The sequence below is a fragment of the Desmodus rotundus genome, chromosome 10 (genome assembly GCF_022682495.2).
Source record: "Desmodus rotundus isolate HL8 chromosome 10, HLdesRot8A.1, whole genome shotgun sequence".
Taxonomy (NCBI): Eukaryota; Metazoa; Chordata; class Mammalia; order Chiroptera; family Phyllostomidae; genus Desmodus; species Desmodus rotundus.
Genome location: NC_071396.1, coordinates 47,705,755 through 47,730,133, shown reverse-complemented (window position 1 = coordinate 47,730,133; position 24,379 = coordinate 47,705,755). Strand labels below are relative to the sequence as shown.

Genomic DNA, 24,379 nt, shown 5'->3' with positions numbered 1-24,379 from the left:
GGACAGTTCCTGCTCACGTGGCCCATTGGTTTTTACCAAATCTTATGACCTCCTTGGCAGCTGGAACCAGGGCTCTGGAGTCCCAGCAGAGAGGCCCTGCCAACAGGTACAGCCAGGCTGGAGACAATCCCATCCAGGCGACGAAGCGCCGGTTGCCTGAGAATGCCCAGGGGCTCCTGGCCCACCATCACTGTGTCTTCCTAAGCGGGTGCGGCTGTGGAACTCCTAGGATCTAATATGAAAAGCCACACCAAACTCTTTCCTGAGGCAGAGATGCAATCCAGCACACTCCACGTGTGTGTGCATTTGTGGTAGAACAGCATAATCCAGGAGCTTTGGACCCAGCTCCACTCCCCGGCCCCCACTTACAAATACTTTGTCCTTGGCGGGCCACCTTTTGCAGCCGTTGTTTCCTTATTTTTGTGAAGAACACAGGCCAGTACTGTATCGTATACTTGAAAGCTGCTAAGGGAGTAGAGCTGAAAAGTTCTCACCACTTACGCACCCAGAAGATGGTAACTGTGTGAGGTGATGGATGTGTTAACCAACCCAGACTTGGCAATCATTTCGCAGTATACACATATATCCTCACGCTGAACACCTTAAGTGTGCACAGTGTTCTATGTCAGTTATGTCTCAACGAGGCTGAAAAAGTACATGTTGAAAATATAAGAGAACAGTCTGTTGTGCGCACAAAGAAGCAATACCTGCAGCGTGCTCAGCCAGGGATGCTTCAGAGACGCACCACGCTATCCGGAGGTTAGTTCTAAGGCCCAGGTTGGCCAGCACAAATCGGGTGCAGGATGAGTGGGCTGGAGGGCTGGACTTGCACTCACTGACTCACTCCAGCCCTGGTGCCACTGGCCTCTCGAAGTCCAGGAGCACAGGGCTGCTGTCCCCTTGTCTGACCTGCTGGGACTCTGCTGGCAGATCACAGGTTGCTCTGTCTGTAGCTTCTTCTAGGGGTGTGCGTAGCCAGCAAGCAGTGACTCTCTCAGATTTAACCCGGCCACCTGCTCCCCCGTCTGCACCACAAATGCTCACCTCTCCTGCTGTGGACCCTTTCACTCGGCTTCGACCTATGGCCAGGGAAATGGCCCAGTCCCCATGCAGACAGAGAAGACACTTATTCTCAACTTGTTCCCTCCTTGTAGAGCTAGCACGACATGCCCAAGGAAGAAGTTTGGCTGCGACCATGCACCTATTCTGCCACTGGGCTTTACTTCCCAGTATGCACCACCTCCGTTTGGTTTTATACATGCTGGCAAATCAGCTTGATTACAGAGTTGAACTTCCAAGGCCCCCAAGTAGTTTTACCTTTATCAGAGGGAAGGTGAGGACAAACTATTCAGCTTCGTGAAGCCACAGCCCAAACTGGAGATTTGGGAGTCAAGTGCAACCTTTCACGTATCCCGGAGTAGGTGGGGTCAAGGAGGCGGTTTCTCTTTTCCCAGGAAATATCATTGAACAAATTAATCCTGTATTTCCCCTCTGTGTGTGGCAGGGGAGAGTAATCACAGCCGCGCTGTGTGGACAGGAGACTGTGTCCCATTCAATTCTACAGCAGATCCCACAGGAAGTGAGCCGCGTTTGGGGCAGGGCGCACAGGGCCCCCTGAGCTCAGAGCGAGATCAGACACTGTGGTCCTTGAAAGCCTAGTGACACGTCGCTGGCCACCCCTTCCTCTCCCAAATCTACCACGATACTGCGGGGGCCATCCTGGGGAATTCTGGCACTAGACAAAACAGATGCCCCAACAGACAAACTTCGCCTGGGCCGGGCTCCTGTCCAAGTGCAGTGATCTGACCCAGGAGTCAAAGATTCATGAGCCGCCTACAGGGATGATGTGGCTTCCAGGAGTTACTGACGGAGGAGGGTCCCTGGGAACGTTCTGCTTGTTGAAGGCACAGAGGTTGAAAAAGTACTTGCCCAACCTCCAACTGGTCCTGTTCAACAACAAAGAACCTGAGTTTGCTTCCTTTTCTTTCTAGAGTGAGCAATAAGGAAACGCTCCCGCACACTCCCCAGGCTGTGTTCCTCTCCAGGTAAGCGAGCCCCAGCCTGGAGTCTGGGTTTGCACGAGCCAGCACCGGCAGTGGGTGCGATGTGCGTTTCAGGAATTCCACACCACAGGGCGGTGTGGGCAAGGCCCGCCTTGTGGGAGGTCTCACTGCTGCAAAAAGAAAATCGGCCGAACTTGAACCAGCAGTGTGAACCAGATCCAACCCCGTACTTCTTTTTTCCTCCAAGGTTAACAGTGAGGACATTCTTGTGCATGTGAATACATGTATGACTTTATTTTCTGCACCAGTTCAGGGGGAGTTTCATGCACCATGGCCGTTCACCCCGAAGTACATCAGGGTGAGTGTTTGCTAAGAACAGGGCCCCGCCTTGCCGTCTTGCCTGCCTCCGTGCACTCAGCGGTTACTCACCCCACACTGAAGACAGGGACTCTAACCTGCCATCTATTCTCCCACTGCCGCCGGTCTCATGATGACCTTTCCAGAGCTCCTCCCCTCTCCCGACAGCATCCAGGCCAGGCCGGTTTTGTCTCTAGTTGTCCTCTCTCTTTAGCTTCCTCTAATCCGGAGCCTTTCCACAGCCTCTTTGTTCTGTTATGACTCTGACATTTTTAAGGGTGCGCTGCCCCCCTTCTAGCAAACAGGACTTTCCTCACCGGGGTGTGTTTGATGCACTCAGCTTACACGCTCTTGGCGCGACCTGCTCCCCGTTCTCGCCTCTTTGCCCGCGAAGACTCATCACTCTCTCAAGAGCCTTCTCTGGCCTCCTAGACCTGCCGTTGTTGTTGTTGTTGTTTTCAGTTTGCTTTTTTTAAATTGGGGTAGAATTTACCTTCAATAAAAGATACAGGTAGCAAGTGCGCAACAGGTGAGTGCTGACAACCCTCAGCACACCCTACGGAGAAAACGACATCTTATGCCTGAAGCAAACCGTTTTGGTCCCAGACCACTCAGGCAGAGCGAAGGTTTCAAGCCCACCTACCTCCCCCTGCTTTTCAGGGTGAAGGACTGCGACATCATGGGTCACTCAATGAGACGCAAATCTTTCTTTCATGCAATGGCTGTTACCATCTGCTTTAGCAATGGGGGTATGGACGAGTCATCTGGGACCCGAAAGCAGAAAACAGCAGAAAGCGCTCTCAGCCGTTCAGAGGCTGGGTGGCTCAGCCAGGAGGCGTGGCTCAGCCGGGGGCGTGGCTCAGCTGGGGGGCGTGGCCCTGAGAGGTGTGGCCTGGGAGCCAGGACAGGGGACTGAGAAAAGCATTGAATCAGGATTCCTGGCAACTCCAGCAGCGGGCCAATTTTAGTTTGCGAAAAACAAATTTTGTTGTACCCTAAAAACTGGCTTGGGAGGTTGCGGGCAAGCAGCTCTTGGAAATGCGAACAACTGAAATCCACGGCTTTGCATGTCGTTCGCTCAAGGACCCTCAGGAAGGAGCCCAGGTGCCGGGTCAGGATGGTGCATCCCCACTTAACGTCGTAGGTAGATTCCTGGACCCTGTGACTTTAAGTGAAACGACGTGTCAAGGAACCACTTTCACCACAAGCTAATTGATAGAAACAAGAGTTAGGTTCCTGTGGCATATTTCTGGTCACAAAAGCACCACCAAACTTCTAAATAAAGACCCCAAACACTTCTAAGATCAAACAGTAAAATAAATGTGAGCTACACACCCATTTAAGAAACAATGATAAGAAACAAGAACGAGAATTATTTTCCAGCCCTCTTATTCCAGTTCAGGGTCTTGGGGGGCTGGAGCCTGTCCCGGCAGCTCAGGGTATGACAGGACCCACCCCGGACAGGATGCCCTCCGTGGCAGGGACACGCACAGACTCGCTCACACTGAAACACCTTAGACACGCCAGTTCACCTCCCGTGCACATCTTTAACGTGTGGAAGGAAATCTGAGCACCCAGAGAACACCCACACAAGCATGGGAAGAACATGCGAACTCCACCCAGAAGGCAGTCCCAGCCCGGAATATTCTAATAATAATAGTTAGTAATATTAAACGTTATTACTAATAATAGTCTCTTGACATATGGGTTTTCTTAACCCACGAATGCTGGAAGGATGGCTGGCACCCTGTGGGCTGGACCCCATTTTATACATTGAAAAGGGACTCTTAGAAGGAGCTGGGAGCCCCCAGCCCAGGCCAGAGGCTGTACCCCTATGATGGTCTGTCCTGATTGCTGCTATTTTGCCCGAACTGGTATTTCCTGCCATCGGTGAACTTCCGGATGGCAGGAAGCACACACGGTGGTGTGTCCCAGAGCACTGTGGCCCTGTGCTTGCCTGATACTGTGCCCCATATATGTGCTTCAACATCCATTCAATGAACACGGGAGCATCTGATCGGGCAGATCTCAGAACTGGGGCCACCCAAGTTTCCACCTCCCATCTCCTTGTTCATCCAAGCCTGGCCCTGTCTGGTCCTTGTGCCAGAGGCTGCAGATACTAAAAGGAACTTCCAAACCGTGGCCCCAGCTACCGCACTGGTCTCAGGTGCTATGGAACACCCAGGCACGGGCAGGCCTCCTCCGGCAGACAGGCTGGGTGTGATCTCAGTGGCCTGGGTTGGAGCAGGCTGGTGTAACCCCTCAGTTCGCTTCCCCAGCATATTACCAACTGGGAGACTCTTGCCCAGCTCCTGTTTGCCGAGTCCAGCAGTTTCCTCATGACCTGCAGGGTGCAAGGTATCCAGACAGTTTTGTAGAAAGAACCCTGGGTTAGGAGCAGCCGAGATTTGCTTTGCTGCTCAGTGTGATTTTGTGTACGACCCAGTGCAAGGGGAAGGGGTAGTGGCCCGTGCGCCTCATTTGGCTTTTGTGAAAACTAAGTGAGAATGTTGGCAAAGTTACTCTCCTAAAATGCACAGTGGGCAAATGTTCTCTCCTCGAGGCAAATAGTGATCATTCCTAATTTTATTGTCCTGTCCTGCGATGACCCGGATCCCGGACCCCGGATCCTGGATTCCTGAAGTGCTGGGCCTGCCAACCTGAGGCTGTGGTGGCCCGCTGCCAAGCGTACTGTGGGAGACAGTGAATCCCAACACTGGTGTCAAGTCCACCAATCAGGACAATACTTGCTCTTGTCCATTGATTCAAAGAACAAACAGATGTGTCCCCAGTGGGCATAGCTTCACAGCGGTGTGTTCTGTTGCACCTTTATCAATCTCTGGTAGCTGTGTGGGGCCACCGTTTGGAAATGACTCAGTTACACCGTCCAGAATTCAAGGACTCCTCTGGAACTACATGGCTGAATGCCTGGCCTCTCCACAAACCTTCTCCCTCCACTTCTGGGCTGCCATTGCTCCAGCCCTCACTTCCTTTAGCAGCCCAGAGCCTGCTGTAGAAGAAGGCCCTGGCCGTATGGTCCTGGCTGGTCTCCAGTTCTCTGTGCCCCTTGGCATGCTCCAAGGGTTCTTGCCTTCCCGTGCAGGCTTCCCTCCAGGAAGTTGGCATCCAGGATAAAGTCCTGCCCCGCACTAGGGAACTGTTGGACAATCCATTGAGTCAGAAGGGTGCTCCTCCCCAAGGCCAGACTTGGCTGTCACACATCTTTATAGTAGCAATAAAACTGTTGCCAAGGAGACCAACTGATAGATGGAGGCCCCCAGGGCAGAGTAGGTGATATCTGCAGACAGACATTTTCACAGATTCAGGGCAGCTGGAGAAATGGTCTCACTCCAGCTGCCAGCACGGGGGTTCCTGGGCTCAGACAGGCTCTGTGTCCTGGTGCACAGCTGGTGACCTCGCCTGCCCAGACCCACCTCTCTGCTGTGACCCTCCAGCCCAGTGTGTCTCCTCTCGTCATGCCCAGAGGACCTTTCCTCCTCCAATCCTGGCCTCTCCCTATCCCCCTTATTCTATTTAGTTTATCTTGAACAGGGGCGAGCCAAAAAGCTCCCACATTTCCTTCCTCTTTGCCCTCAAAATGCTCTCTGAATTGTCTCTTTCCTTCTCCTCTCCCAACTTGGAAAAGACTTTTCCCTTCTCCACCCCTTTTGGAGACCTTTCGATCTGCAGAGCCAGGTTCTGAGGTTCCGGAGCCTTCCACGGGCCCTTCGCATCCTCCACATCTGAATTCCTGCCAGACTGTGTGCTGCCTGAAGACGGGCTGTGGTTTGAAACCTCTGATGTGCCTGCCGTGTCGGACTCGGAGCAGAGCTCTGGAAACGCTCGTGTCTGAGTGAGTCCAAGAGCGAATTCTGACAGGCGTGCGGGTCAGCCCTGTGCCTCCTGCGGGGCCTGGGAAGTCACCAGGGTGGCCAGCACAGAGTTAGTGCGCCTGCTCCTCTGCGCCCTCAGACTCTGCCCTCTGCTGGCTCCGCACGGTAGTTAGGCTCTTCATGAAAACCCAGACCTGAGAGCCCCCGGGTAGGGGAGGATGAGTGGCATCGGCCGCAGCCTCCAGGATGTGACTTGCCCTGGGCAGTGGAGGGGCCAGGGCTTGCAGCGCAGGCCTACCAGGGCACCCAGTGAGGCGCATGCCTGGGCAGAGGGTGATGACAGCCTTAAAAGGGAGGGTCTCTCTCCAGGGGCCTCACTGTCAAGTCCACAGCCAACTGGACTCAGGGCAACTCCTCTCTGTCTGCCAAGTGGGAGAGGCCCCAGGAGAAAGCCTCAGTCGAGGTGGAAGCGTGCATAGGAGGGGGGACCGCCATGGGGAAGTGACCGTGGTCAAGGCCAAACGGAAATTCCCTCTAAACTCCAGCCGCTGTCAACATCATTGGGTAAAGCCCTTCCGTATACCAATTTCACATTTGTACCAAGAATCTTAAAAATGGCCGTAGCCTCTGACCCACTCACAAGTCAAAGAGACCACACATTTAGGGAAATAATCCTAAATGAAGGCGGTTCTGTATGGACAAATTTGCTGATCATATCACTATTTTTTAAAAAGGAGGAACTGTAAACAACCTATATTGTTCATCACTAGGGCAACTGTTAAACGATGTTTCCTGCCCTGGCTGGGTGGCTCACTTGGTTGGAGTATCATCCCGTACACCAAAAAAGGTCATGGGTTCGATCCCCAGTCAGGGCACACACCTAGGTTGTGGGTTTGATTCCTGGTCAGGGTGTGTACAGGAGGCAGCCGATGAACATTTCTCACGTAAATATTTCTCTCTCTCTCCCCCTTCCCTTCTCTCTAAAAATCAATAAACACAGACCCTCAGATGAGGATCTAAAAAAGTAGGTAATAAGTTTACTGAATTCTAGCTAACACTGATTTCGTGTTTTCAGCGTGCCAGGTGCCTGCTTTGCAGATGAGTAAACTGCGGCTGGGCCACGTCAGGTGAGCCGTCCACAGTGTCCTGGCACCGGATGAGGATTAGAAGCGGGTGGTCTCACTCCAGAAACTGAATTCTGACCACACAACATCGTCCCGCTCAGTGTGCGTGTGTGTGTGTGTGTGTGTGTGTGTGCGCATTCGATGCAATTCGATGGAACACTGCACGTCTTTTAAAAATATTACCCATCGATTTGAAGTGATTTTATACACAATTTTAATAACATAAACATGTTTCCGTTACAATGTTGAGTTAAAATAGGATATGAAGCTGTCTCTATAACGAGTACAATCTGCTAAGATGTTTAATCTATGTGTATAAAGAAGAAAAGGAAACACATTTACGTACTAACAGTGATTGCATTTGGGCGGACGGGTGTTTTCTCCCTCGAGAGTCAATGTTCTGTATTTTGCCCACTTTCAACCAAGGTCACCACTGATGGACAACCAGGCTTCATACTTGCACACCTGCCAACCACAGGACCTGGGCTCGACCTGCCAGCCACCTGTCAATGTCCCAAAGCAGAGAAGCCAGAGGCGTCTGGCACGGGGCTCTGCCACATGGGCGTCATCTCTCGTGGCTCATGGTCACCACCCAGGGAATGGGCGGGCAGTTCTGGGGTAGAGCCAGGCTGATGGAAATGCCCCTGTCGGCGGAGCCACGGCGCAGCGAGGGTGGACCCAGAGCGGAGGCCACAGCTTGCCTCCCTCCCCGGCCTCACGCCGCGCAGTCCACACGGTGCTTTGGGCTGCGCAGTGCTATGTTGGTTTGGTTCTGTTTGCCTTTATTTTTAAATGCATTATCTAATCATTTCCAATTGAAAGGCCCCACAGAAAAATCTAGCTTTCTGCCTTCTCTTAAAAATCCGGAGGTCCAGGCCATGTGGCAACAGTGAGCAGGAGCGGGGCTGTCGAGGCCCCCGCAGACAGGACGTGGGCCCACCACTCCCTGCTGCCTCCCGGACGGACGCCAGCGCTGACGCACATGCTTGAACTCCTGCGTCTCTAACAGCGCCGTGATGCGGAAGGTGAAATTTGTTCTGTGGCCACGTCTCAGGGAACAGAGGAAAACGGGACGTGGGCTGGGAGGCCTGAGGGTCTCAAAAAGTGCGAGAGGCTTCGCTGGCCAGTCACTTCTGCTCACTTCTTCACCTCCCTGGTCCTAATGAGTCTTTGAGTTTTCTCCTCGGGCCTGGACGGTCCCGAGGAACAAGTACAAGGAAGGAAACAGCCTCCGTCCTCCTGTTCTGGAGCAAGTCCTGGCAGAAAGTATGGCCCAGTGACACTTCACCTGTCTCCCCTGCTCCACCCCCCATTGTTGACTCTCCTCAGCACCTGTGGCCACCAAGCCCTTCGCCCAAGCAGCGGGGGTGGGAAGTGAGGAGACTGCACCATGCAGAGAGGAGCTGCCCAAAGCCACAGAACTCAGACCCACCCCTGGGAATCCATGAGCTGTGCCATTTACTTGAACAGTGTCATTTTGGAGACATGTTCCCAGCCCACATCCCTCCCTAAAGCTAAAAGCTGGTTTGGCGACTCTGTGCAAAGGGTCGCCTCAGCTTCTACAAAGACCTGGGCCAGAGGCAGAAACAGCAGCAGGGGCTCCGAGTCAGGCCTGGGTCCCCTCCCGGCACCACCTCCACTAGGGCAGTGACCTCAGGCAGCCGTGGAACCTCTCTGGGCCTCTGTCCCCCTCTGTAATTGTCTAGGGGTTGGGTTGTGAAGACTGAACACACGCCAGGCTCTCAGCACAGGATCAGGGCTCAGGAAACGCCGGACCCCCAGCCCCCACTGCTCTGCCCAGTCTGGCTTGGCCCAGATCGGAGGGGTGAGGGGCACAGCAGAGGTGGACCCTCCAATCTTGGTTTCTACTTTTCCTCCACCCACTCAGCTAAACTGTCTTCCTCTTTGCACCGACAGCTCAGCCCCTGGGGCCAGGCACTAATGACTTAGAGCTGTGCAGAGCTGAGAAATGTTTGCCTGCGGGAACCTTCTTGGCCGCCTACAACGTCCCTGAGCTCCCAAAGGCCAGTTTCTGGCACACCGGGAGGACTGAACAAACGCGTGTGCATTCTCCGTCACTGCCTTGAGGTGTTTACTTAGGAGAACCAGTCTCCTCTGGCACCACAATGAACTGGCAAGCTGAGGTCAAGGGCAGGGTCAGGGAACCCCATCCTTTGGAGATGCTGTCAGTGCCTCCTTCGGTGGAGAGGCACGGGGAGGTCCCCATGTTCTCACTGTTCCCCGGGCGTCTCCAGGAAGCCAGGCTCAAGAAGAGTCCCGACTTTGAGGATGGGCAGCTCTGGATGGTCCCAGCCCAGCTGGGCCACCCCCAGGCGAGCAGGCATGGGTGACCTTCGGGGCTGCCCTGGCCAGGGGCACAGTCCCAACCTCCAGCCTCTCCTGCTGCCCCTCCTACCAGCTGCTCCGGGCCCTTCCTGACCCCCAGTCAGCTGAGAGCCTGACCCGCTCCCTCCGCCCGCTGTGTTTTTGATGTGGGCAGAGCACTGCGAGAGGGGCAGGGCGGGTTCTTTTGCTCACCACTGTGTTCCCATCACCTAGCCCTGTGCCCAGCATACAGCAGGTGCATAACCATTGCGTGCTGGGTAAATGAGCAGAGTCGTACTGACCTCTCACTGTCAGGGTGGATACTCAATGAGATGATGCAAATACCACCGCACTTGGCACAGCGTCAGACACACCACGGGCCATTCGGCAGCTGCTGGCAGCGGCTGCTCAGCTCCCTCAAACTCAGGCACTGCACACCCAGCTCTGGGGCCTTGCTTGGGCCCTGCTATTTGCTGTCTGCCTCCCGTTCTTCCTCCACTCTCTAGAGGCTTCTAGCTTGGCCTCAGGACCAACATAGCTCAGGCCTTGGCTTGTAAAGTCATCCACTGTTCTAGCACCTTCCTCAGTGAAGGTGCAGGGGGTGAGGGCAGACAGAGGACAGATCCAAACACTGTCGAGAAAGCTCAGCAATTATTAGAGGTCTTGCCCAGAAGAGATGGTCAGAGACAACCCCTTTTGACCCATCACTAGGGCAGGGCGAACCTCTCTTTAGTAAAGGTCTGCTCTTGTCATCCGGCAGTGACCTTTTGAAGCATCCAAGGCACCTCACCTCATCCCTGGCTCGGAATGTCCTCCACATCTCTCCATGCTTCCTTCCTGTATCTGAATCGCTCCTGCACGTGGGGCCTCTGACTCTCGTGTATGCGGGGCTCACGTACACATGTGTGCATTAAATTTGGTTATTTCCTCTTGCTAAATGGAGAAGGAGGAGGAGAAGAACACTCACCAACTAACCTCCCTCCACATGTCCCAGGCTTTCTGAAGGAAGGCGTTACCCGAGAAACATCTCCCCCAGGCTCCAGGCCGGCTGCCCCCCCATATGCCTCCCCCTATTTCCTCCACTTCCAGAAATGAGGCGCCCAGGCTGTGAAGGAGCAGGGCGGCTCCCAGGAGCTAAGGAGCCTCCTCACTGAGACTTTTCCAACACCTGGTCCTCAAAGAGTTTTAAGATGTATGGAGGGATTTGCTCTGCATCCGAGAACAACTGAAGCTTTTCTGAGGTGGACAGGACAGAGCAGAAGGCCAGCGTGGAGGCCACGCCTGTCACGATGCCCTTCGTTCCCCCACCTCTCAGCTTTCACCTGGGGTGGGACCAGATCGGCAAGCCTCCGACACTGCTCAGAGGGGCCACCCTCTGGTCAAATGAAACTGTCCTGGAACAGGACTCAGTATGCTGAGTGGTGGAGGTAGGGCCCCCCCCTCTGTATATTCCGGGCTGGCCCCCGTGGGGCTATGCTCGGTGACCCCACAGATGAGCCAGCGTGTTTGCTGCCCTGCATCCCCAAGATGCTGACAGTGACGTGGGCCCTGGGGCACTGGCGTCCAGTGGGTGTGACCTGCCTCCTCCGGGCAGCGAGACCCCAGGCCCTGCACGCGCCCCCGTGGGCAGCACCGGCATCAGGCTGAGAGGGTGTGCAGGCCCGTCCTGGACTGAATCAAGGCACCGGGGCTGCGGCAGGAGAAGTGCTGGGCCAGGGTGGCCCCGAGCGAACTCTCCGAGTTCCACCTGTGGGCACAGTGGAGCCCCCGCCTCTGTGGACTCAGGGGTCACATGCAGAAGTCTGGCCGGGGAGAGGGGTCTTATCCACGTGAGCAGTCAGCCCCGATTGGCCACCTGAGGTGACAGGGAGGATCATGGATCCAGCTGTGGTGCAGGAGTGGCCGCAAAACACCCCGAGGACCCAGAAACGAAGCTTTAATCAGAGCAGCAAGGGCGAGGAGAGGAGTGCCCCCTCCATGCCCTGCAGCCCGCGTGGGTGCAGGGCCTCCCTGGCCGCACTCCCTGGTACCCGGGGCAGGTACGGCTTTGAGACCTGTGTCCCCATGCCCGGCTTAATGTTCTACCCTTTTAACATTCTTAATAATTTTTTAACAAGAGTCCCACATTTTCATTTTTCACTGGGTGCTGCAAATTACATAGCTGGTCCTCACTCACCAGTCATTCACCGAGTGTCCCTGAATTACTATCCTAACCTCTGGGAGCCTCAGTTTCCTCCTCTGTAAATGGAGAGGATAACAGCACCTGCCTCACAGAACGGCTAAGAAGACGAAGGAAAAGAACACAAGCAGACGTCTTAGCAGGTGCCCGGCACGTAGTCATACTGACCAATGAGATGACCACTCTAGATAAAGTAAGGATTGCTCTGTGACCCAGTGGAGGCCCCGCTCAGCAAGAAGGATGCTAACAGCCACACCCCAGATGTGGTGAATCAAGAGAGGGTCACAGGCGCCCAGGCACCAGGCCCTTCCCGGCCTCTTACTTTCCTGAAACGGCTGTGTTTGCATCTGCAGGCGGATCTTGATGAGGTCCACGGGCGTGCCCAGTCCGACGGACACCACACCAGCCACCACGCTGGCCAGGAGCAGGTTCGACAGGGTGTGGGGCGGGCTGGCCTCGGGCTCCCTGCTCTGGTGCTGGCTGAGGAACCTCTGCGTGTTACTGAAGACCCCAAACACCACGGAGTTGTAGACGGCGATGCTGGCCAGAGGGAAGGACATGCCCTTGAAGAAGCCGAACACCTGTGGGGAACCCCGGGGGAGGCAGCGTGAGAACTGCAGGCCCATGCCAAGCCCCCCTCGCAGTCCTGGGCACAGACCCTGCCCTCCCGAGGGCTGGGTCCTACGGGCCAGGGGGAGACAGCACAAAAATAAACCGAGGTGCCAGCCAAGAGGACACAACAGGGTGCTGCTGTGAAAGGAGAGACAGGGGCGGGTGGGGACTTTCCTGCCCTAAGGAGGAACCGGCTTCTGCGGGAAGTCTTGTTGGACCAGGTGGTGTCCTGGGCCTGGAGCGTGTTTTTGTCACAGAGTGGCAGTGCCCCTGGGCTGTGGCCCAGGGGGGCCTGCGGAGCCCTCGTGGGTGGCAAGCTTGCCAAGCATCACACACACCCTCCTCATTGGCCACTCCAACAAACGCATTCTCCGGGCACTTGCCATGTGCCCGGCCCTGGGGGACAACAGGAAGGAAGAAAAGCCTCCACCAAGTTCACGGTCTGGGGGCGGAGTGGGGGAGGGGTGAACCTGGATGGACAAATTAAAGTACAACCTGCTAAGAGCCCCACTGGGGGAGCTCAGCTGGTTGGAGCATAGTCCCAATAAACCAAGGTTGTGGGTTCGATCCCCAGTCAGGGGACATAAAATGAATGCATAAACAAGGGGAACAAGTTGATGTTTCTCTGTGTGTGTGTGTGTCTCAAAATAAATAAATAACAAATTTAAAAATATATATAATGCGCTAAGCTTGTGGTGAGGGGCTAAGAAGAGGGTCCCACAGCGCCCCCCAGGGGTGCCCTGAGCATGAGTGTCTTGGAAGAACAGCTCAAGGGAGGAACCCCTCGACACACAGCAGCTAGAGGCTTCTGCACACACAGAGGGCAAAAGAGGCCGAGGAGAGGGCGCTGAGGCTGAGGTCAGGGTCCCGTCCACGCTGCACTCCCAGTGGACACCACAGCGGCTGTGCTGACACCGGAAAATTCCACAGGCCCGGAGGAGTCAGGGCGGTGTGCACGAGCCCCTTGCCAAAGGGGAAAAGGCACCAGAAGCTGCCGCACAAACCCCAGGCTAGACGCAAACAGGCTAACCCTGACCTGCCAGAGACAGGGCAGCTCACGTGGGCTCGTTACCACGCACACGTGCAGCAGAGACACGCACGCACCCCCCGCTTCAGCCTCTCCCTCAGGTAACCTGGGACATCGCAGAGTCCTGAGCTTCTGTGTCTCAGACGAACGCCCACGGTCGCCACCGGCTGGCAGACACTGGGGGACGTGTGCCAACCGGGAGAATCAACAGTAGCTTTTCAGGGCACCGAGGAAGCGTTCACGAGCCCGGAACAGCGAGTGCGGGTGGGCAGACTCGGTGGGCCCCGAGTTTAAAGCAGCTGATCCCAGTTAGGGCAACACCCCGACACCAGACAGGCTGGGTCTGCAGGGAAACTCCAGGTGCGGGCGGGAGGCTCCTGAGCTCCAGGTCCACAATGGGGCCACGTTCCCCGGGACTCACGCAAAGCCGTGGACTGCCATGGGGCTGGCACCTGAGCATCGTTTTAATCAACAGGTCTTGTCATCCTAAATTTTAAAGTTTGTTTTAACTTCCCCGAAAAGGGGCCTTGGGAGGCCTCTAAAGCACACGGCAACGCTCGAGAAGGGCCCCGATGCATCTTCTATAAAATATCACTCAGGTTTCGCCTTTGCAAAGAAAAGCCTTGGGTCCCACGGTCTCCAGCGACCTGTGGTACAAGCTGGCTGTGGGCGCGTGACGTCGGAGTGCCTGGCCCTGGCCACGCCGGGATGAAGGGACGCCTGTGGGCATGCGGTCCTGGCCACTCACTTGGTTTTGAAAAACCTGACAAGTCACCCTGTTTTTTTGCAGTAGTTTTCCACTGTGGCTCTAAATTCCTCAGAATTTCTGCAGAGAGGTTACACAAAACCTGTTTCTTTCTCCAACAACACTGCACTAGGGGCTCGGGTAGCACATGCTGTCTGGGGCACGGTGCGGGGTGAGCAGGGAAACTGAGCCAAGTGTGATGGGGCACAACCTGGCCTCCTGCCCGACGTGCCTGGGTGGGCTTCGCCCCGTGTTGTGGGAGGCCCCGGTGGGTAGAGCTCCAGCAGCCTGCCCGAGGGGCACTTACGCTCTCCTTCCTGTACACCATGCGGATGCAGCTGAGGGTGTTCCCGTAGCCAACGCCGGCCTGCAGACGAGTCTGTGGAGAGAGGCAAGGGCATGAGGCCCGGAGGTGACTCACATCCCCACTGTCCCCAAGACGCGGAGCGTCCTGCACTGAGGCGCTGAGCAGGGGAGGCCCTGCCGGAAGGGACCCAGGCAGGGGGGAGGCCTGGGCTTCAGTCCTGGACAGGCTGGCCCTCTGTCCCCTACCTGCACCGCGTCCCTCAGTCTCCCATTCAGTCCTTCCTAAATGCAGCAGGAGCCCTCTTGGTCCCAAAGAAGAACAAAGGTCAGTTTGTTGAGCAAAAACGATGCTGGTCTGGGAACGCCTGATCCCTGCCTCTTGCATACAAAAAATTCACTGGTGGCGTGGTTCCGTCCCATCTTGCCTGTCGCTGTGCCCTCCTAAATGCCCCCTGGGGTGACCTGCTTGCCTAGCCTGCAGAGCCCCTTCACCTCTCACCTGGGCAGCGGCCTGGCCTCCTCGACGGCCTCCTGCTTCCGCCCCACTCCCTGACCAAGACTGCCTTTCGATGGTCTGATGAATTGAGTCGCCGCTGTGCGAAACGCTCCAGTGTCCTATCAACTCAGAATACACTCCACACCCTCCACCAGCTCGCTCGCAGGAGGCCCTGCGTGAGCGTCCACACCTGCCTCTCAGCCTCCCCCCACGCACAGCACATTCCCTGGAGCATCTGTTCTTTCTAGCCTCCAGAACTTTCCACCTCTGCTCTTCCCCCTGGGGGGCTCTTCCTCCAGGACCTGCTCATCTTTTTGGTCTGATCTTAAATGTTGCGATGGTGTCATGTTTGCCTGTTTACTCAGGGTTTCCTTGGGTACCCCTCCAAGGGAAGCAGGGCTGTCTCCTACTTCCCTCTTGTCCCTGGAGCCACATGGGACGCTCATGTAGCCCCTTTGTACTGTGGTGTCCTCCATGAAGGCTGGCTGTGGTGGCCAGGGGCACCATGAGGGCACAGAGGGTCTGAGTAAGTCCATGAAAGAGCCCAGGGGCCCTTTACCCTGGCCTTGGAGGGATCCGCTTCTTTGAGGATGTGTGGCCTATCATTCTCCATCAAAGCACTTCCTTAGCACCCACACGTGCTGTGCCCGGGAGGAAGGGACCGTGAGAACCACAGAGGAGGAGATCCGGACCCTGCCCCCGCCCCCGAACCCAGAGTCCCAGGAGGAGCTAAGGCCCAGGGTGCCGCTGACGCTGCACACTAACAGCCTGAGCCCAACACGTGGGCAAGTGGAGGAGACCCCGGGAGAACAGAGTCCTGGAAGTGAAGTCTCTGAGGTGGAGACTGTGGGTCCTGTTTTGCTGCGTTGAACTTCGCTTCATTTCCCAACTTTCCCACAATAAGCAGGGGTTACTTTGGTTATTTCTAGCGTATGTAATTACAAAATAATTTTAAGTACAAAGCTTATATGGGACTACATTCTCTTAATAAAAAAAATTTCAGCGTTACATACAAAGCTGAAGTCTGCTTTGGCCCACCCCTCCAACTCATCCCGCCCCCCCCCCCCCCAACCCCGAGCAAGTAGGCCGGGCTGACGGCCGGGCTGAGTTAGACAGGCCTCTGTGTGAACAGTTCCACGGACAGGTGGCTGGAGGGAACTCGCAGCACTCCCATGGGTGTGATCCATTGCTGGTGTCACGCCGTTCAAAAATGTTACTTTCACAATCAGAGAAATGCACTGATTGACTCACTCCACCAATATTCGCCTATTTTATAGCCGGCACCGGCCGATCTCAGGGAACGGAACGGTGGAGAAAACAAACTCCCACCCTCGTGGGACTTAGACCGAATGGGGCTGGAAGGGACAGTCGATAAAAAGTAATTCCCAAGTAAATACATATGCCAGAGGACACGTGCCATGCGGGACATAGACCGGGGGTCGGAGGGCTGGGTGGTGGGGAAGAGCGCTGGAAGGTGCCGCGAGGTGAGAACTGGGTCTTCACGTCCTCTGGTTAAACAGAACTACAGAGGTCCCCCTTGGGCTGGGGTGTCCCCAGCCGGGGCATGGACGCAGGCCAGGGCATGTGGGGGAGCAGGCCGCTCTCTGCCCCGTGTAGGGCTGGCTTGCGGCTGACCGCTCTTCCCGCTGGCCCCAGCACGCAGGGCCGGCCCGGGGGGTGAGTCCACAAAAATGGTCGGGCCGCAGCAGGGTCAAGGCCCCACTAGGAAGGCTGAGTGGTCAAGTCACTCAAGCAAAGAGCCAGACCCAGATCACGGCCACAGAGCAAAGGTCTGCCAGCCGTGCGGAGCACGTGGGAGGCTGCCGCCCACGGAGGCCAGCCTCACCGCTCAAGCCTCTGGGATTTCCAATCATATCCGGAGCTGCCATTTAATGTGCACCAACTGCATGCTTGGGGAGACACTGGGCACCTCCCCGAACGTATTTCACTGAACCCCAGAAACGCTATGCGGCATCGATACTATGCCCGTTTTACAGATGAAGAAAGATGACTCCGTGTATTAGTTGTCTGATGCAACTAACTGCCTATAATAAAGGACTTAGTGGCTTAAAACAGTGCAAATCTCTTCTCTCCTACTTGGCTAGGTGGTGGAAAGGCAGCCAGGCCCTGACTGGAAACCCTGGTCACAGTGCCTCAGGCCAGGGAAGAATCCTGACCCCAGCCCCACTGCCACCACGCAGCCAGGGGCTGCTCTCCCACCTGTGACGAGGCAGCTGCGGGCTGGGGAAGGAAACTTGGACCCACCTCAGCAGTCCAGGCAGCTCCTCCTAGCTTGGCCCCCCCACAGGCCAGTCCTGGGGCCTCAGACACGCCCCAGTGCATCAGGGCGAGAGCGGCCTGCTCAGGGCTCTGTCCTCAGAGTCACAGGAGCATCCTCATGGCCGCCCCGCCGGGGAGGTGCTCTTTGCCTGCTTCACGGACCTGCAGGCTCAGGGAGGTGGAGTGCTGTGTCCCGGCCACGGGAGAGCAGGCGGGGAGCCTGGGCCTGCACTCCAGGTTATCTGAAGCTCTTGCCCGGACCTTTTGCAGTGGGCAGGGACTCTAGAGAAAATGTCAGCCAGGAGGAAGGAAGGAGGGGCATGTTCTGGGGAGACACAAGGACCCAGAGCCTCAGCAGGGAGGCTCTCAGGCTGAGCAGAGGCTGGATTTTATGTGTCACCAAGGGTTCCCTCCAGAGGCTCCGGGACGGAGGGGAGACAAGGAGGGGAGCTCCAGCGTTTTTAGGTAACATGTGGCCAGGCCCAGGGTGGCCAGGCTTGCCTGTGCGAGGAGGTGGTGGCAGCTCACCTGCATTAGGAGTGTGGCTGCAAGGCCCGTAGCACAGGGATGGCACCTGCTTGGTTCACCACCAATGCCTTGCCAGACCCACTGCGCCCCCCAAAGTGTCCAGTAAGCGGTTGATGCGTGAGCAAAAGGCAGTGCCCGTATGAGGGACAAGAGGAGCCAGGAAATATCTCTAACTATTTAAGACAAGTAGGCTGACCTCCCCATCACACAGAGAGCAGGCCTGGCTCTGACCCAGGCAGGGCCACTGCCACGCAGGGGGCAAGAAAGGGAGAGAGGAGACGGCAGCAGCCGCAGGAGAAGGGCCTGCGAGGCTGCTCTGGGTGCGAACCCAGCAGAGCCTTAGACGCAGACCTGGGCGTCCCTACCGGAGGCCGCACTCTCAGGGCACGGCTCTGCGTCCTGCTCACCATGGGGACCGGTGGCAGGGGCGGAGTGGAGCCCAAGAATGCCCCTTTGTAGCATCTCACTCCTTCACGCTCTCACTTGTTGTGTGCCCTGAGCAAGCCCCTTCCCCGTTCTGAGCCAGCTTCTATACCTGCAGACCGAGGGGCTTAATGACCCCATGCCAGGTGGCCCCGATGGCTTCAGAGTCCTCACACCTGGGAGCTTCCTTGACTTGTAAAGGCTTCCTGTTCCTGACCCAGGTCCAGAGTCCTGATCTGACACCCAAGGCCTCCGAGCACTGGGTGCTGACCTCCCCTTCCTGGATTCGGACCCGCGGCTGCTGTCAGAAGCCTGGTGCGCCAACACGCTGCCCACACAGGCCTTTCCACAGAGGCCCCGCAGAGCGGCCCTGTCTCAGTGCCTTTGCCCAAGCTGTTCTCTGTGCCTGAAGTGTCTTTTCTAATCACCTGAAACCCAGCCTTCAATTTTGGGCTCATTTGAAGCCTTTCCTGGCTCCTTAGCTCCACGGGGGCCTACAAGTCGCTCACCAGTGTCCCCCCCTCCCCACAGTTCATGAGAACCTGGAGACAGAATGAGACATCCGCCAAAACAAAATCACTGCCAAGTAAGGGGGGCAGAGCCATTCCAAACCAGGCCCCCCGGCACCACACGCCCACTGGCTGGCGCAGAGGACCTGCCCTGGGCTGGGGACTCTCTGGGGCACAGACACGGCCGGCCCGGTCCTAGAGGCAGACTCACGCCAGGCCCTGAGGCAAGAGGACATGACAAACACAGCTACTGTACCTTGACCGTGTCCAGAGGGTGGCCGACAATGACACTGGCTGCGCCTGTGGGTTGAAAAAGATGACCTGGTCACTTAGCCCCTGGACTCCTCGCTTGCACTTGCTGGCTCTTGGGCACAGGACAGAGGGCTTGGGCTCTGGCATTCGCCTATTTGGTCAAAGCCCGGTCACCAGAGAGGATCTGCCGCGTGCCTGGCCCCGGCCCCGGCCCCGGCAAGGAGGACGGCAGAGAAAATGGAGTAACCCCGGCTCTGCATCAAGAAACAAGCCCCTCCTCCCAAAGAAAGGGGGGTGAAGGTGCTGGGACAACTGGGTATTTACCTGCAAAGGAGTGAGCTAGACAACCCCCCCCCCCCACCTCATACCTTATAAAACAATCAGTTCCAAGTAGAACAAAGACCTAAATGGAAACACCAAAACTATGAAAATCATACAGTAAAACACAGGGGAACCTTCCTGATCTGAGATTTTCTACAGATTCTTAGATAAGAGACCAAAAGCACAAGTAACAAATGAAAACACAGACAAATCGAACGTCACACAAATTTTAAACCTTTGCGCACCAGACGATATGATCGAGAACGTGAAGCCCACCTGCAGGATGGGGGGAAATACTTGCAAATCGTATATTTGATGAAAACCTAGTATCCAGAACATATAAACTCTTACACCTAAAAAACTTTTTTTAATGTGGGGAAAGGACTTGAACAGACATTTCGCCAAAGAAGATACGCAAATGGCCAAACAAGTACATGAAAAGATGCCCAGCATCATTAGTCATTAGGGAAATGCCAATGAAAACACGTGAGATTCCCTGCACACCCTAGGACAGCTGTATCGTGAACCAAACAAGAGGAAAGTAAGTGTTGGAGAGGATACGGAGAAACTGAACCCCTCAGACCCTGCTGGTGGAAATGTAAAATGGTACAGCCACTGCGGAAAACAGTTTGGCGGTTCCTCAAAAAGTTAAGCGTTGAATTACCATATGACCCAGGAATTCCACTCCTAGGTAAATATTCAAAAGAAGGGAACAGAGGCACTCAAACTAGTGCGCGTACACGCATGTGCGCAGCCGCACTGCCCTCGAGGCCGGGCGGCGGGGACAGCCCAGCGGCGGGCGCGTCCCTGGACTAAGGGATAAACAAAGAGCGGCCTCTCCATGCGGCGGGGCATTATCAGACATACCAGGAGTTGAAGGGCTGGTTATGGGCCACCGTGTGGATGAATGTTGGAAACATTCTGAAAATGAGGGAGGCCAGACCCCAAAGGTCTCATACCATTTGATTCCTTTTACATGACTTACCCAGAATGCAGAACCCCTCAGGGACAGGAAGCAGGCGAGTGATCGCCAGGGCTTGGGCAGGGGCCGTGGAGCGCCTGCAGGGGACCAGGGACTCTTCTGGGCACAAGGAAAATGCTTCGGAACTAGACAGAGGCGAGGGATGCCCAACATTGGGAATGTCCCAAATGTCACGCAAGTGCGCTTTAAAATGGTTAATTCCGTGTTATGTAAATTTCGTCTCCAAAAAGGGGGAGGGTGTGAAGAGAAGACCCAGAAACTTTTCAGTTGCCTGCAGGCTACTTCACTCTCCTACACCTCACAGTTAGCATGCGTAGGTGGGAGTAATCTTAGCACCCACCTGAGGGTAGGAGTACATGAGGAACTGAACGTAAGGTACCAGGAGGGAGCCTGGCACTTCAAGGACATTCAGAAAGAGATGCTGTTGCTATCGATTTTTATTTATTTATTTACTTTTAGAGAGAGGGGAAGGGAGGGAGAAAGAGAGGGAGAGAAACATCAATGTGTGAGAGATACCTGGACTGACTGCCTCTCTCACGCCCCCACCTGGGGACCTGGACCACAACCCAGGCATGTGCCCTGACTGGGAATCGAACCAGCAACCTTTCGGTTCTCAGGCTGGTGCTCAGTCCACTGAGCCACACCAACCAGGGCTGATTTTTTTTTTTTAATTTTTTAAAAGAAGGTGATCCATCACCTCTTTGAATAGGTGATGAATACTCTGGGTCTTTCCACAGAAGAATGCCCATCCGCACACATTCAGGAGACCTGAACCATTCTGGAGTTGAGAAGGCCACCCTGAGGCCACCTGGGGAAGCAGCCCTGGCCCCGGAAGTCAGTGACTTCGAGCAGGGCCATCCTTCTAAGACAAGTTCCCCATCACAGTGAGAGGAACACAGTGTCTCCGCTCACCAGGTAAGGTGGGGAAGGGATCCTGAAATTTCAGATCTTTACAGGGGAAGAGAACCCAGCTAATCCCAGAGCAAACATTTCCTGGGTCCAGAACCTCCAGACCCTGCTCAGCCTCTCCCTCCCACAGAACTGGGCAGAGGCAGAAGGTCATGGGCAGCGGGGAGCTGGCATATGCGTTCCACATGAAGCCCTCTCATCAGGGGAACAAAGGAGTCTGGTCCTCAGGCTACAGCTGCCGCCCCCCAGTGAGTGCATCCCTCACTGTGGGCATCCCTCAGCCCAGGGAAGCCCCCTGGGTCCAGCCCTGGGCCAGCATCTCCCGCTCCTTTAGCCCCCCCATCAGAAAGCAGGGATGCAACTCAGACCATCACGTCAGCCGGTTTCCAGGCCTTGGGACTTCACAGGCCAGTGAAATTTCAAACAAAACTTGAGGGATATAATGGCAAAATTGTATCATGCAAGGTCATTAAGAGAGAAAACAGCTAGCCCCAACTGATCTAGCTCAGTTGGTTGGGCATTCTTCCATGAAGCGGAAGGTTACCGGTTCGATTCCTGGTCAGGGCACATGCCTGGGTTGCAGGTTCAGTCCCCAGTCAGGGTGCCTACAAGAGGCAACTGGTCGATGTTTCTCTCCCTCTCTTTCTCCCTCCCTTCCCCTCTCTCTATAAATAAATAAATAAAATCTTTTTTTAAAAGAAAGGAAAAAGAAAGAAAACAGCTATAGCCAAGTACAGGGGTCTGGGTGCCCCCAGAGCCAGGCTGCCCAGGCTGGCCGGCCTGGGCTCACGGTGCACAGGGCACCTCCGGCGCGTCCTCTTCCGCACCTGTAAAGGGGGGATGGAATCACAGCAGCTACCTCACTGGAATCATAAAGAAATAAATAAACAGATACGAGAGACCCCATGTTTTATGGTTCCATTTACATAAACTGTCCAGAAGAGGCTCTCCAGACAGAGCCACATTGCGGGTGCGTGGTGTTTGCCAGGAGGGAGGGGGGTGGTTAACAGGGATCGTCCTGCGGGATGAAGACGGTCCAAAACGAGTGCAGTGTAACGGGCTGGTAAGAACAGACACTATGCTTGATCTCAGCCCAAAGGCCGAGAAGCGACAGTTTAGGGTAATGGTTTCACAACTTGGCAAAGTTACTAAAAATATCACGGGACTGTACGCTGGAAATGGGTGAATTTTACAACATGTAAAATAACCTTAATAGAGTTGTTTTTAAAATATGCACAAAGCACTTCAACAGCACCTGGTACCTACTACGCACTCACTGTTGCTACACTCACCACCATTTCACGGAAGCAAAAAAAGGACATGTTCACGTCCCCAAAGCACAGACGGTTCCCGAATAAGGGACAGCCCACCACGAACTGTTGGGCAGGGGAAGGTCTCCGTGCTGGGGCGACTCGGGGTCTAAACCCAGCCACCCACAGCCCTGCTGAAGTCGCCTGGCTACTTAAGGAAGCAGCTGAGAGAACGCTTTCCCTTGGAATGGCTGAAGGGGGGTGTGCACGGTGGGCCTCCAGGTGCAGCCCCTGAGCAGGAAAATTAGGAGGGGATGCCCCAGCCAAACCCAAAAGAGCCTGTGTCAACAGACTTGCCCACCATGAAAGGAATGACCTCTGCCCAGGACAGGGGGAAGCAGGGCAGTGCCCTGCAGCCATCTGTGGGAGACAGAAGCATACTCCTGCCAGCTGGGAGGGGGATGCCAGAGGGGAAGGACCTGGATCTGCCCTGTTGCTCCTCCCCCCTGCCCCCCCAGAGCCTCTGCCTCAGCACCTCAGTACTATTTTATCTGGTCTTCGGGGAGGAGCTGCATTGCCAACATCCCTTGGCTGACAGCCTCTTAGATGGGGCCAAAAGAAAGATATTATTTGACAGGAAGTGAAGTTCCTCTGACCCCGCCCCCCATGCCCCCACCTATATCTAAGCAGAGGAGGCACAGACCTATCGGAAAGAGAAGAATGGACAAGGAAATGTATGAAACTCCTGACCAAGCAAACCCATCTCAGGGCCAGCAGAGAGTGAGAGGCTGCCGGGGCGCTACGAGGGGACCACAGTGCGGGAAGCAGGGTCCTGAGCAGTTGACAGCGGCTGAAGACGGGAGGGGTGCCTATTATCTGCTCCCTCCACCCGGGGCGCCCTCTAAGACCAGTCTGATCACGAAGTCGGGCTCCGCATCCCGCTCCTGGGGCCAGCGACCAAGCGCCACCCTCACCTACAAGTTCCTGCGAGCCGCGAGCCACGTCCCCAAATTAAAGTGCGCACCGGGTCACCGAAAGGTGTGTACGCGCCGGGGCGCTCCATTGGCTGTAGGCTTGCACCAGCGGCTTAATCATTACCCGACCGAGCCCCAGGTTAGGTGTCTCCGAACTTGGAGGTAAATCCGGAGCTCGGGTGAACCTCTGTGAGGCTCGCGGAGTTCTCGCGGGCAGCCGCCGGGGACCCGCAAGACCCCAGGCGCCGGGCGGCGGGCTCTACCCGGGCGCAGGCGAGAAGCGCCGGCACTGAGTGCCGTGTCCCCAGCTGGGGACGTGAACTCGGCCCACGCGGCGCCTGGCCCACCCCTCAGTCTCTCCGACCCCGCGGTCTCCCTAAAGCACACCCGCCTCTGGGGGTCCCGCTCCTCCAGGGTGAGCTCACCTCCGATCCAGCCAGCCGCGAAGTCTTCCAGCTGGAAGCTGCCCATGGCCGGGGCTGCGGCGCCGCGCCCGCCCGGGTCCGGGTGGGTGCCCATTTAGCGTGTGCGGGGCGTGGTCCACGGGAGGGGCACGCGAGGGCGGACTGCCAGATCCTCTGAGCGCCCGCGGGTCCGACGCCCAGCCTCGTCTCCCGTCCCCTGCCGAGAGGATAGCACGCCCCCAGCGGACCTTAAAGGAGCAGCAGGCAGGCGGGGCCACGGTGCGCCCCGCGCCGCCGCGCTCCGCAGGCTGGAAGATGCCACGGCCACCAGGGAGATTCCCTGAGCCTGACCTCGTCGCCCTCTCCCTTGCCAACTGTGGAACCTCGACGCCTTGAGGCGATAGTGCCTGCTGGGGCCTGTCACTGTTCACACAGCGTCTGACACTGGAAATGATTTCGGGGACATTTTTGCAAAGTACCTTACAAAGGGGAGGGAAGGGTGCTTTATCCAAGGTCAGGAAGTAGATTATTTACCTGTGA

The 24,379-nt window shown here is 56.0% G+C and overlaps 1 protein-coding gene across 2 annotated transcripts in view; it reads right to left on the bottom strand.

Annotated features, from left to right (window-relative positions):
- Positions 1–24,051, bottom strand: part of SLC25A48 (solute carrier family 25 member 48) — a 36,934-nt gene extending 12,883 nt beyond the window's left edge. For both annotated transcript variants that reach the window (XM_024575114.3, XM_045183906.2), the window contains exons 1-4: positions 23,861–24,051; positions 19,004–19,047; positions 14,513–14,584; positions 12,144–12,402 (exon numbers count right to left, since the gene is read on the bottom strand). In XM_024575114.3, coding sequence (XP_024430882.2) covers positions 12,144–12,402; positions 14,513–14,584; positions 19,004–19,047; positions 23,861–23,954 — 469 coding nt within the window. In that variant the 5' untranslated portion in view covers positions 23,955–24,051. The remainder of the gene's footprint in view (positions 1–12,143; positions 12,403–14,512; positions 14,585–19,003; positions 19,048–23,860) is intronic.
- Positions 24,052–24,379: the final 328 nt, after the last annotated feature.